At 51.7% G+C, this 13,986-nt stretch overlaps 1 protein-coding gene across 2 annotated transcripts in view; it reads left to right on the forward strand.

The window, feature by feature from the left end:
• Nucleotides 1-13,040, forward strand: part of UBTD1 (ubiquitin domain containing 1) — a 59,045-nt gene extending 46,005 nt beyond the window's left edge. For both annotated transcript variants that reach the window (XM_082641420.1, XM_082641421.1), the window contains 2 exons: nt 10,332-10,559; nt 11,934-13,040. In XM_082641420.1, coding sequence (XP_082497546.1) covers nt 10,332-10,559; nt 11,934-12,319 — 614 coding nt within the window. In that variant the 3' untranslated portion in view covers nt 12,320-13,040. The remainder of the gene's footprint in view (nt 1-10,331; nt 10,560-11,933) is intronic.
• Nucleotides 13,041-13,986: the final 946 nt, after the last annotated feature.

The following is a 13,986-nucleotide window of genomic DNA, read 5'->3' on the forward strand; positions in this document are numbered from 1 at the left end:
AATAGTGCCTCCTCTGTAGCAAGTACGGTGCTGGGGTGTGTGTGTGTGTGTTTGTGTGTGTGTGTGTGTGTGTGTGTCTGTGTCTGTCTGTCTTCAGGTTGAGGAAACAAGAGCTATGGTGCTAGGGAGACTGCACCTAGGGTGTGGGGTGTTAGGTGAGTTGATTTATTATATATAATCTTCTTGATCCGATTAGCTAATGTAATATATATGTGTAGATTTTCAATCCTCCCAACCTCCCTAAGAAGTGGGCCGTAGGGAGGGTGGGAGGCAGGGAGACGCAAGAGGGAAGGGATATGGGAACAGATGTATATGTATAACTGATTCACTTTGTTATAAAGCAGCAGAAACTAATACACCATTGTGAAGCAATTATACTCCAATAAAGTTGTAAAAAAAAAAAAAAAGAAGTGGGCCGTTACTAACTCCCTGCTTCTCAGAAGAGGAGACTAGAAAGCTTAAGACATTTACCCAAGGTCACTTAGCTAATTGATGATGGGGCTGATGTTAAAACCCTGGTCTGTCTGACTCCAAAATCTGGACCTTCGGTCTCTGTGTTTCTCTGTCCTACTGCCTGCTACATAGTTAGTGCTCAGTGAAGGGTGACTATAACACTTAACTTTCTAACCATTTGACCCATCCAACAATGGGATAGGTTTCCTCCTGGCATAGTGAGTGTCTCCAGAAGTGCCCACAGAGGCTGAATTGCCCCCCGCAGGAGTGTCATATGGGTGGGAGGTTGGTCTCCATCACTGAGCCCCAAACCAGCCATGCGGAAGTAGAGTCTTGGGCTAGTGCCTGAGTCTGTGTTTCTGTCTAGCCCACCGGAGACCTGGATGCACAGTCAGGCCCTGGAGTCCTGAGAAGGCCCCGCTCTTAGATTTCATTCTTTCCTAGCGGGAACAGACTGACTCGGAACTCTTCCACTCTTGCTCTTGAAGCGTGTTCTGCTTCCTGCTTTTCCTGTTGGAGTTTTCATCATCTTTGGGTCAAAGGCCTATCGTTTTAATGTTCTAGTTATCATTGAGCTTTCACTGGCAGTGGAGTGGTTTGATAGAAACAACTTACCATCCCCCCACCCCGACACACACACGGGCAAAAGCTGTGGGTTTTGGGACAGGTCACATCACTTCTCAGAGCCTCGGTTTCCTCATCTGTAAAATGAAGGGGCTAGAGTAAATGACTTTAAGGTCACTCCTGGCTTCAGGATTCTGCCATGCTCCGGGGGACCTGCCCTGATGGAGTGGCGCATGTCTGAGTGAAGCACAGGTGGCGCTTGACAGCCAGGGGGACAGAGTCTTGGGTGTCAGAAGTCAGGCCTCTAGGCACCTGGCTGCCAAGCTGGTGCTGGTCTGGATCCTCCCTGCGGGGACCCTCCTTGACAGCAGGGCTGTAGGGCTGTAGAGATGGCCTGTCTCTCCTCCCTAGAGTCCTGAGGTAGCAAGGGGAGCTGGCCAGATACCGGAGACCTTTCTAGCAACCTCTGGGGAGTTCCTGTTTTACTTAGTAGCCGCCATCCTCACTCTTCTGCCCCAGGAAAAGTGCTGACCCTACGCTGTGCAGCCGAACAGGGAAGTGGGCAACCATCAAGCCCGCTCTTTGTCCCTGTCAAACTTAACCTCATTTAGCCCCTGCATCCTCCTGCGCTGGGGGAGGTAGAGACCAAGCGTTCACTACAGCAGGGGTTTTCACAGTTTTCAAAATCACAGCAACTTTATGGAAAAGGAAAAAAAGATGGTAACCTTTCATTCTGTTAATTGCGTAATGATAACGAGCACGATTGACTCGGCTTGCTCACTAATTACAATAACTACCGTCTTTTAAGTACTGGGCAGAGTGGTCTCTGTAATCCTTACAGCAGTCCCATGAGGTGGGAGTCACGTCCTCTTTACAGATGGGAGCACTGAGGCTTGGAATGATGAGTTGGGCCCCTGCACTCACACAGGTGGTCAGGAGCCAAAGCAGCCCCCACCCCCACCCCATCCAGCTCTGAAGCCCATGCATAAGTAAGTAGCCAGATTGGAGAGACAGCCTATGCTAATGTGTCTCAAGTCATAGTTATCTGTAATCTAGGTTCTTTCTAGAGCTGGTAGTCCTGGAACTGTTCACATTCAGGCCGGGACTTTGTTACACCTGGGAACAAAAATCAGCACATGAAGAAGATGGGAACATATTCACTACAGGAAAGGAACAGGCTGGGGTTTTGTTTTTGTTTAAAATTCATATGAACTTAAAACAAGAAGAATCACCGTCATTTCCCAAACACCTGATGTTTTATAACTCTGCTTAGGAAATACATCGTTCTTTCCCAGCCAGCCCCAGAAAAGGAGCTGTTGGTTGTATAGCAGGCTGGATCCCAGAGTAGGCCCTGGGGATTTGGGGGTTCTGTCTGTAGAGATCAGAAAGGCCAGTTTTCCAGTTTTCCCTCAGGAAATGGGACAGGGGGACGGCTGGGGGAAGTCAGCTTGGGTGAGCGGGAGAGTTGGTCAGAGCCCAGACTGGGATGCCACCTTTCGCCCTGCCTGGCCTCTCAGCCGGGGGCCCGGGCTGGGGGCACAGAGCAGAGAGCAGATAAAAGGCCTGCTCCTCTGAGTCCGCCCCAGTAAATGTGTGCGTTGTGTGCAAGCACAGTGAAAGCGCACACTGTCTCCACGGTTCTGTGTGCCCCCTTGTCCACACTCACAGCCGCCCAAGCAGGGGGGCTCTGGGTAGGGTTATTTTTCTTGGCTGCACTTTCGTCTCTCCCGTTGCCATGAAGCTTCCAGGCCCTCACTGGGCGTGGTTTCTGACACCCAGGCCCTCATTCTCCAGCGGGTTGCCTCACTGTACACCTCCGGAACTGGTTTTGTCCCTCCTGGACTGCCACTTCTGCCACCCCCTGTCTTTCGCCTCTCTCCCTTGCTGGGATTTCTTCCAGCAGATTTCTTCTGCTCCCCGTCTCTGATCTGGTCTCTGCCCTCTCCAGCTCCTCCCACTTTTCCCAGATGGCTCGTTCACTTCATTCACTCATTCATTGGGCAAACGGTGGTTGAGACCTGCTGTGTGCCAGACCGGGGCCTGTCTCCAGGATGCGAGTGATGAACTGGAGGTGGTCCCAGCCTCAGGGGGACAAACTGGACCATTTCAGGGAACTGCAGTTGCCCCAGGCTGGGCGCCATCACAGAGCTGAGTTCAGGGCTCCCAGAGGAGCCTCGAGTCCTTCAACCCTGCCCAGGACCCCTGGGACCCAACGTGCCCTAGGAAGGGATGCAGTTTAGGAAACCTGGGCTGTCACTTAGCAACTGGCTCCACCCCTTTCCCTCCCTGAACCCTAGAGCTGGGCCGGAGGGAATGAATGGGGAAGATGGGCCCAGGCTGTAAAGTGGCCAGGTGGGGAGGCCCCAGCTGAGCAGAGCTGGGCTAGCACTTTCCTTTCGAAGGTTACCCAGGCTCTGAGGGTCATCCTGGGCTAAGTCTAACTATAAATACTGTGCTTCCTGAAGGGATTACCTGCGCTCTGCTTCCCCTGCCTGCACCCTCCTTGGCTGGGCTGATCCTTTTCTGGGCCTGCTGTTCTCTTGAATCTCTTATCCCCTCTGCCAGGTGCCATACTTCAGCCACATCTCTCCAGCCCCCTGCAGCCCAGCTGTGACTGCCAGGGAGGAAGGGGAGGGCAGGAGAGATTGGAGTCTGCATCCTGGTCAAAGGGCCATTGCAGCTCAGGCTGTTGGGATGGGAAGGCCCTTGTCCCTCCTTCTGCCTGAAGCCTCATCTCTCCCACCAGCCAGAGCAAGCCCAGGCTTGTCACATAATCAGTACTTCTGGGGAGAACATGGCTGGCCCCATCCCTGGAGCAGGGACCTGGGTATGCAGCTTGGTAACCGAGTGTGGAAATAGAGCTTGGGGATTGCCACAGGTATAAATAGGGCCGTCTCCTGGCTTGGGTGGACTGACTCTCCTGGGAAATCTCTGGTTCCCTTGGCTGGTCTCAGACTTGGTGTCACTTCCCAGTGACTCAGATGTGCCAGTCCCCGAAGCCACAATAAGGATCTCTTGGGGTCTGAGATCAACAAGCAAAGCGACTGCCTGACTTTTCCCTCACAGCAGACCCTTCTCCCGCTTTCCCCTGCCTGCCCACTGCTGCTGTCAGCTGTGATTCCTCCACCATGCTCCCACACCGTTCACTGTGCATTTGCCAGTTCCATTTTCAACTCAGCAGACACTTGCTGAGAACCTGCACTGGGCCAGGGATATTCAGAGGGAAGCAGCCAGGCCCACTGCCCTTCCTTGGGTTCTTGAGGATCCCCTCTTGTGTAGTTATTCTGAGTTAAGCAGTGTGAATCACACACATACGCACACACACTCATAGATGCACTCCAGCTCTATGCAAATTGGAAAGGATCTTTAGTGTTCTCTCTCTCACTCTCCTTTCACCACCGTCCCTTGGGGGTGGTATTGCCAGACACCATTCATTATCCAGGCCAAACCACAGCGTCCACCATCATTAGCCTCCCCCAACCCAGACATCGTGCCCTCTCACTCTCTTCCCCCTTTACCCTCTGAATCTCCTCTCAGCAGCAACTTTGGAGGCGATCCATTGGACTAGCTGATGTTAACATGTGGATGAGCGGGCCATTTCCACTTTGTTTTGCTTGTGCTCACAAGTGGCGTTCTTCAATCAGAATAGGGTACCTACTCCAGCCTAGCCCTGCAACTCTGGCTCAGTGGGTCTGAGGGGGGCCCTGGGAAGCTGCCTTTCTGTTTTTGTTTTTTTGTGGGGTTTTTTTTGGCTGCGTTGGGTCTTCGTTGCTGCACGCAGGCTTTCTCTAGTTGCAGCAAGCGGGGGCTACTCTTCATTGTGGTACACGGGCTTCTCATTGCGGTGGCATCTCTTGTTGCCGAGCAAGGGCTCTAGGCACATGGGCTTTAGTGGTTGTGGCACACGGGCTCAGTAGTTGCGGTACACGGGCCCTAGAGTGCACGGGCTTCAGTAGTTGCAGCGTGTGGGCTCAGTAGTTGTGGCTCGTGAGCTCTAGAGCGCAGGCTCAGTAGTTGTGGCACACAGGCGTAGTTGCTCCGCGGAACGTGGGATCTTCCCGGACCAGGGATCGAACCCATTTCCCCTGCATTGGCAGGCGGATTCTTAACCACTGTGCCACCAGGGAAGTCCAAAGCTGCCTTTTTAACCAGCACCTCAGCAGGTCCTAACACAAGTGGTGTTTCAGGCAACCCTCAACACCCCAGCTTTTGCGTCTACTCAGAAACATACATTCTCTGCCCAGTTCCCTTCCCACCACAATCACAGAGACCCGTGATTGTCATGGGTGTTTTGTCCCTCCCCATACAGGTGTGTACCTTGATCTTTTATTTTGTTTTTTAAATCTCTCTTTTGTCAACTTCACTGGGGATAAGGACCATTTCTGTTACTCTGTTTTTTGTTTTTTTTTTTTGCTGTACGCAGGCCTCTCACTGTTGTGGCCTCTCCCGTTGCGGAGCACAGGCTCCAGACGCGCAGGCTCAGCGGCCATGGCTCACGGGCCCAGCCACTCTGCGGCATGTGGGATCTTCCCAGACCGGGGCACGAACCTGTGTCCCCTGCATCGGCAGGCGGACTCTCAACCACTGCGCCACCAGGGAAGCCCTGTTACTCTGTTTTTGACCTGGGGCTTATCTAGGACAGGTGGAGCCATAAGTAGAGGCCACTAGATGCTGCTGCTGCTGTTGCTGCTGAAACCAACAGAGCCTGCCTGGCCCTGAACAGAGTCACCCAGAGCTGCCAGCAACTGAAATCCTAGAGGCTGTGGGCCTTGGGCTCTCAGTTCACCACCACCCTCAAACCCCACCCCTCAGCTCCCCAAACTCTTCCTCCTTTTCTGTGGCTGCTCCTCAGAACTTTACGTACCCTTTTTACTTGTCAACAACTTTCATTGTATTATTCTTATTACTAAAGTAATTAATGCTTATTGTTGGAAACTTGGAAAATAAAAGCAAAATAAAATCATTGGTAACTGCCAATCAGATATAACCACTGTTAACATTTTGGTGTAAATCCTTCCAGTCTTTTTAATATATATAATATTACATACGTTTTTATTTATTTATTTATTTATTTATTTTTTGCGGTACGCGGGCCTCTCACTGTTGTGGCCTCTCCCGTTGCGGAGCACAGGCTCCGGATGCGCAGGCTCAGCAGCCATGGCTCATGGGCCCAGCCGCTCCGCGGCATGTGGGATCCTCCCGGACCGGGACACGAACCCATGTCCCCTGCACCGGCAGGCGGACTCTCAACCACTGCGCCACCAGGGAAGCCCTGCATACGTTTTTAGAAATAAAAACTGGAGCACGGTGCGCTGGCTGTTCTCTAACCTTTCTCGCTGTATGATGCACATTTCCCCGTGTTACTCAGCCTCCTTCTGCCCCATTACAGAATGGCTGCTAGGGATGCACAGATGTTAATGTAGCCTTTCTCCTGTGCGTTTAGTTTATTTCTAGAAAACCGGGCTGAGCTAAATAGCTTTGTAGATGAACTTTCCCCACACGCTTGTGATTATTTTCTTAGAATGCTTTCTTAGAAACCAAATCGGTGAGCCAAAGGGATGCACACTTTTAAGTTTTTTGGTATCATAGCAAATACCCTCCAGAAAGTTTGTAGCAATGTGTACAGCATATAAAAGTGTTCACACCCCTTCCACTGCCCAATATTTTTTGACTCAACTAACTTTAAAAATCATTTTTTTTAAGTAAATGAAATTTAAAATACTCATCATCAATTTGCTTTTTTTTATGTTTGGAGTAAAAACTTCCTTTTCTGTTTTGTCTGTATTTGTGCCTAAAATTGTAAGCATTAGTGTGTAGGGATCTGGACATTTTGGCATGTCTCTTATGCATGCTTGCCTTGGGCCTGGGGAACTTTGCTGGATATTTTTGTGCTGTGTTTGACTCACTGTGAAGGGAGCCAGCCCCTGGCCCAGAGGTGCTGCGCCTGCCCCCTTCTGGCGAAGAAGTGCAGTGACAGCTGAGGCGGCTGGGCTCCTGCTGCCCTTTTCTTACATCAACCCTCCCCCTTCCCATCCCCTACCCCCACCCCATTCTAATATTTTCTCATATTTTCAGCCTGAAAGGACCAGCGTGCAGGGCGAAGAACTTTTAAGCCCTTGTGTCTTGGGTGATGGAGATGCAGTTAATACTTGGGGAGGCTCACCGGCATCGTGTCCATCCTGGGGTGAGAAGTGTGTCTCTGACAGCGCAGACAGGAAAGCATGCTGTTCTCCGTGTGGAGGGGAGGGGACTCTGAAGGCCAGGTATTCGAGCAAAGCATCCCTCAGGTACTGGGGGCCTCCTGAGGTGACAGCTTTGAAAGGTGACACCATGGGGCTGTGTTCATATTAAAGAAAGAGTGAGATGCATGCATACACAGTTACACGTTAGGTGTCCTGAGGTCACCAGTCCAGCAGCCTTGATTGTCAGGGACAGAACCAAAACCTGACCATTTAAGTAAGGGGGTGGTGGGGCATCTGAGCAGGAACAACACATGTCCCGAAGCCTAGTTTCTTCTTTAGGAAGCCTCTTTCCTAGAGCCATATGCTCTCAATTTTGACAGTGCTGACAAAGCTTTCTCAACTCTCAGCAGATTAGGAGTGGCCCATTAGCTGGGCCTGACCTCTACCCCATAGGAGCAGCAGTTAGATGGAGACCAGTAAGAAGTGACATCTGGCAAAGAGGAAGGAGAAAGGAAAGCTTTAGAAAACAGCTCAAGAAGTTAAAAAGCCCTGACGTCTGGATCCTTGAGTGGAGGGGCAGAAATGCCGCACCCCAGAGGTCCCGAGGGTGTCACTGCATAATGCCCGTGAGTCCTGATGGATCAAAGCTCTTGTCAGGGAGTCATCAATGCTAAAGGACCAAAGAGAAAGGGGGTAGAAATCATGATGCAGAGCTACTTGATTGATCCAGGCAGAAACACCTCCAGACCAAACCTGTTCAAAAAAGCACATGGACAATACTGTCATTTTCTGTGCTGCCTTTCTGCCTCCTTTCTGTCGTTCACACTTAAGCCTTTGAGCCATCTGGCTTTTTTCTCTTTTTCTTTTTCTTTCCTTTAATTTATTTTTGGCTGTGTTGGGTCTTCATTGCCACGTGCGGGCTTTCTCTGGTTGTGGTGAACTGGGGCTATTCGTTGAGGTGCGCGGGCTTCTCATTGCAGTGGCTTCTCTTGTTGCGGAGCATGGGCTCTAGGCTCACGGGCTTCAGGAGTTGCAGCACGCGGGCTCAGTAGTTGTGGCTCGTCGACTTAGAGCACAGGCTCAGTAGTTGTGGCGCACGGGCTTAGTTGCTCCGCGGCATGTGGGATCTTCCCGGACCAGGGCTCGAACCCATGTCCCCTGCATTGGCAGGCGGATTCTTAACCACTGCACCACCACGGAAGTCCCGAGCCACCTGGCTTTGATTTTTGTGGCTGGCGTGAGGTAGGGCTCCTGTTGCATGTTTTTCTATATGGAGAACCTGTAGTCCCAACGTCATTTATCAGTAGCCCATTATAAAGAAAAATCTCTAGTGTTTCTCCTCTACTGTTCACACAGAATACTTCTGATGACAGTTATGTGGGTGTTTTTCCCATACGCTCTTCATATTTTTAAGGCTCTCATTTCTTAAACTCAGTTATTTTGTAATCTGTGTCTGATAAATCCCATATCTGAAGCCTTTGTGGGTCTGATTCTTTTGCCTGTTGTTTTTGCTGGCTCAGACTCATATTGCCTTGTTTCTTTGTATGCTGTGATTAAAAAACAAAAACAAAAACAAAAAAACTATGACCTTATTATTAATTTTTCTTGGAACTTCATCTCAGAAATTCTTTGAGGCCTGGTCTGAAGTTATTTTCCTACAAAGAGGATTTGCATTTCCTTCGGCTAACCCAGGAACACTTCAGATTAAATGTCTGGCTTGAGAGTTTTCTGTCTGCACTGGTAGCGGCAAACCCACAGGAGGGCCGTTTGTGGATTCAGTCTGACCTGAGGTGGAACTCTCACTCTGTCACTTACTGTGTGACCTCGGGCAAGTCATTTAATCTCTATGCCTGTCCCATCATCTGTGAAGTAGTAATAATAACACCTACCACCTAAAGCCACTGGAAGGGTGAAATGGGATGATATATATAAGTAAAGTGCTTACACGGTTTTCTTTCACACAGTTGGTAGACAGTGAATGTCCTTCTCTTCCCCTGAGGAGCCGCCACTCCTGCCCCAGCCCACGGGGGCAGTCCTCAGCTTTAGTTCCGCGTCTCACCCAGGACCTGAGTTAGAGCGGGAGCCAAGTACTTTAGACCTCACTCCTGTGGCTCATTCTGCCTTCAGCTTTGAGGTGACTGAGCTTCCTAAAGCCTTTGAGAGATGCTTCTTCCCTCAATCTTGACTGAGGTCTGGAGTTGTCTTGGAGCTGGGTAACAAGAATCATGACATTTAACAGAATTGTTTTCTTCTTCAGAGGCTGCAGGGACTTCTTGGTTGGTTGGTTATGGTTCTAAAAACATGCTTTGTAACTTTATAGTGGAACATTAATAACAAGACATTAAAAACGTTTATAATTTTTAGTCATGGGAATATACATGGACAGTATATAAGTGTGAAATAAACAGAAAGTTGTATTGTATATTGGCATGAAAACATTTTAAATCCTCTTTATAACAAGGAATATTTTTAAAATAAATCGTTTGATATGAGCCCAACTCTACTGAGAAAAATGGGGGAAAGAAAGCTGGAAGGAAATATGTCTAAGTGTCAGCAGTGGTTACTTCTGAATGGTGGAATTCTTAAGTAAGTTTTCCCCAATGGCAGCACAGTACAGACAGTGGTCAGAGGGTGGCCTTCTGAGTCAGAAAGCCTGGCATTAAATTGGTACCTGTGTGGCTTTAGACCAATGACAAGCTCTTTGGGTCTTAGTCTCCCCATCTGCTGGGTCATTTTGAGGCTAAAATGCGTAGCCTGTGATCTGGCACAAGCTGGCTCTGTGAACAGTGGCAGTTATTTTTTTCAGATTTTAAATTTTTTACATTCTTTACAGATTTTAAAAATACTGAACACATCCTACTTTATTACCAAAGAAAGAGAGTAAAATTAAGACTTACACAGCAGCAGCAACAACGATAAAGGCAGTATATGCTGCGCCCGCTAACAGAAGTGGTTTACACCCCCAGGTTGGGTGTGTGCAGTTTCCAGACTCTTCCCTGACTCCAGCAAAGGGCCCGGAGACCCGAACGCTCAGGAGCCACTGCAGTGAGGGCCAGGGAGGCAGGGCTGGGAGAGGGTGGACCACAGCCCTGGCTTTCTAGATGCTGAGCTTCTCCCTTCTGTCCCGCCCAGGACGCAACGAGCCCCTGAAGAAGGAGCGTCTGAAGTGGAAGAGCGACTACCCAATGACCGATGGGCAGCTGCGGAGCAAGAGGGATGAGTTCTGGGACACAGCGCCCGCCTTCGAGGGCCGCAAGGAGATCTGGGACGCCCTCAAGGCTGCCGCCTACGCAGCCGAGGCCAACGACCACGAGCTGGCTCAGGCCATCCTGGACGGAGCCAGCATTACCTTGCCTCATGGTGAGCGGGCAGGGCGGGGCTTTCCCCACCGGAGCGAGGGGGCCGTCAGGGTGGAGGAGAGCCAGTGGCCAGCCCCATGTCAGGAGCTTCCATCCAGGCTGGTGGGTGGCAGGTGTGGCTAGTCGCTTGTTCATTCAAGCAGCCCTCATGAACATGGTCCAGGAGTGGGACACCGAGAAAAATGAGACACAGTCCCCGCTTGCCTGACGAGGGGGGCATGGAAAGACACCAGCAAACCTCAAGGCAGTGTGATGAGAGCAAGCTAAAGATTGCTCAGGGCCCTTTGAGATCCCAGCACATCTCAGGTAACAACCTTCTGTTGAGTATTATTATGTGCTGGGCACCGAGCTAGAAGCTTCTACTGCATTATCTCATTTAATTTCATAATGGCCCCTGGGACTATGTAAAGCAGAGGGCAACAGTGGAAACTCTATAGAGTCAGAGACTGGGTTTTAACTGAGTGTCTTTTTCCTAGCTATGTGACCGTGAGCTTCTTGAATTTAAAGCCTCAGTGACTAAACAATTATAAAGTGGTGATACCAACCTCATCGGATGGCTGTTAGGATTCAACAAGATACACATAACATCATTTAGTCCAGTCCCAGCACTTAGTAGGTGCTCAAGATACAGTAAATATCAATGTATAACTACATGTAATACATTGTACAAGTAAGAAGATTGAGGCCCACTGGGTATAAGTCATGAAAAGCAGGGCCTATGCTATTTCATTCATCCTTGTAACTCCAGCACCCAGCACATATGCTCAGGAAGGAGTTGTTGAATGAACAAATGAAAAGTTAAGTAATTTTCTAGGGTTGAACGAGCCAGTACCTGGTGGAGCCAGAATGTCAGCCCAGGTCTTCCTGCCTCTACCTCGAGCTCCCACCAGCTGTCCCAGGAAGACCTGTAGGGTGGGTTTGAGGACTGTGGGATGACGATGACAGGTGTATCAGTCTGCTCAGGCTGCTATAGCAAAATACTGCAGACTGGGTAGCTTATTAGACAACAGAAATTTAGTTCTGGAGTCCGAGAAGCCCAAGATCAAGGTGGCAGCTGATTTGGTTTTTGGTGAGAGCTCTCTTCCTGGCTTGTAGATGGCCACCTGCTCTCTATGTCCTCATTGTGGGAGAAGAGAGAGAGCTTGAGCTTTCTGGTGTCTCTTCTTGTAAGGGCACCAACCCTTACTGGATCAGGGCCCCACCTATATGACCTCATTTAACCTTAATTACTCCCATATAGGCCCCTGTCTCCAAATACAGTGACACTGGGGGGGTGGGGTTAGGGCTTCAATACATGAAATTGGTGGAGGGGACACAAGTTAATCCATATCAGTTGGTCCCCAAGCCGACTCTGACCACCCTGCCTTTCCCACAGGCACCCTCTGTGAATGCTACGATGAGCTGGGCAATCGCTACCAGCTGCCCATCTACTGCCTGTCGCCACCCGTGAACCTGCTTCTGGAGCACACTGAGGAGGAGAGCCTGGAGCCCCCCGAGCCCACCCCCAGCGTGCGCCGAGAGTTCCCACTGAAGGTACGCCTCTCCACGGGCAAGGACGTGAGGCTCAGCGCCAGCCTGCCTGACACGGTGGGGCAGCTCAAGAGGCAGCTGCACACCCAGGAGGGCATCGAGCCATCCTGGCAGCGATGGTTCTTCTCTGGAAAGCTGCTCACAGATCGCACGCGGCTCCAGGAAACCAAGATCCAGAAAGATTTTGTCATCCAGGTCATCATTAACCAGCCCCCGCCGCCCCAGGACTGAGGAGCCCACGGACCCCTGGGCAGAGAGACCAGGGAAGGCCTCTGCAGGGCTGAGAGGCCTCCCGGCTGGAGCACTAGTCACCCCCACCCTGCCGCTGCCTTTGAGAGCCGTTCTTTTCTCCAGGGGAGCCTCTCGTGTATGGCTGCTGGGCGAGCCCTGAGGGGACCCTGCTTCCCAGGGACTCCATGGGCCACCAGTGCCCAGCACCCAGGAAACAGTGTGCTGCCACACACAGGCCTTGCCAACCTCATCAGAGAAAAGGCAAACCAGGGCCCTCCACCCTGCCTCTCTCCCGCGGCAGGTTCAAGCCACGAGGGCCAGCCCGGAGGCCCCTGGAGCCCAGGTCTGTCATCTGGTGCTGCCGGCTGTGCTCACTCCGGTTTTCTGCTCAGGGTCTGAAGCAGCTGCTGTCTCCCTCCCTTGCCCCTACCCCCTGACTCTGCCCTGGGCCCAGTGCCAGCCCCCCAGAGGGGAGGGGACCACTCGTGAGCCCCAGGGGTGGGGAGCCTGAGGACGGCCTCTGCCTCTCCCAGCCCCCAGCACAGCTGGCAGAGATGAGATGGTCCCGATGGCTGGGCTGTCGTGGCAGAGGCCTGCACAGGGCCATCTCCTGGCTGTAACCCCGGCAGTGGGGGGGGTCTGCAGTCTGCTCACGGCCCCGCAGCAGGTCCCTGTGTGCAGACACGTCTGCATATTTATCAATAAAGCCTTTTGCTCCTTCCTTCTCTCTTGCCTGGCTTTGACTTTGGGTTCTCCTGTAGCTCTCTGGAGCCCTGGAGCCAGTTCTGGGGTGGGAGCAGGTGGGTGCACAGCCTCCCCAGCTGCTCCGGGTAGAGCAGCTACTGCTCCGTACTCTCCACCGCAGAGAGTACGGTGGAGCGAACAGTGAACTGCCAGTATGCGGGCCTGTGTTCTCGTGGGTCCTCCGGAAAAGCCACTTAACCTCCGAACCCGGGTTGCTTGTCTTTAAAGTGGAGGTGATGCCGCCTGCCCTGCCCCCCCTCTCAGCTGCTGGCAGGATTACATGGGATAACAGGTGTGAAGTCGCTTTGAAAGCGAAGGCAGCCCCCCGGGAAGGCGGCGTTAGTCACCTGCTGCTGTGCTCCTGCAGCACGAGGGTGCGGGCTTCCGGCTCCAGCCCCCTGAGCCGGGCCCTCAGGACTGAGACGTGTGCGGATGTCCTGCAGATGCTGCATGCACCCTTGGCGACGTGAAAGCAAAACCTCTGATAAATTTTGATGATGAGCCTGTCGGCTTGCCAGCAAGGGAACCAGAGGGAAGAAGGAGCCGGGTCTTGTGCTTCCTTAGGGGAAAATGTGCACGTAAGCAGAGAGGGGGACCTTAGATAAGGTGGTCTAGCTAAGGGCAGGCCACGTGAGTGTCACAGAACCACAAGGCTGCGGTGTCTGTGGTTCACTGGCAGGTTCAACCTGGGTCGTGGTGACCCAGGCCTCGCTCCCACAGTTCCAGGTGTGGAACTGAGCAGTACAGGTCTGCTTCTTCTCCAGTTGAGAGTATTTTTCTTTCTCAGTGACCACCGGTCAGGGTGGCCTGCCTGGGAAACCGGGGAGGGAAGGATGATCAGTCAGAGTTGGTGTCTTCGTCAGCGGGGCTTGGCGCTGTGTTCCAGCCCTTCCAGTGGCTCATTGAAACAAGACCACGTAAGT

This window comes from Mesoplodon mirus (genome assembly GCF_964341445.2).
Source record: "Mesoplodon mirus genome assembly, chromosome: 2".
Classification (NCBI taxonomy): Eukaryota; Metazoa; Chordata; class Mammalia; order Artiodactyla; family Ziphiidae; genus Mesoplodon; species Mesoplodon mirus.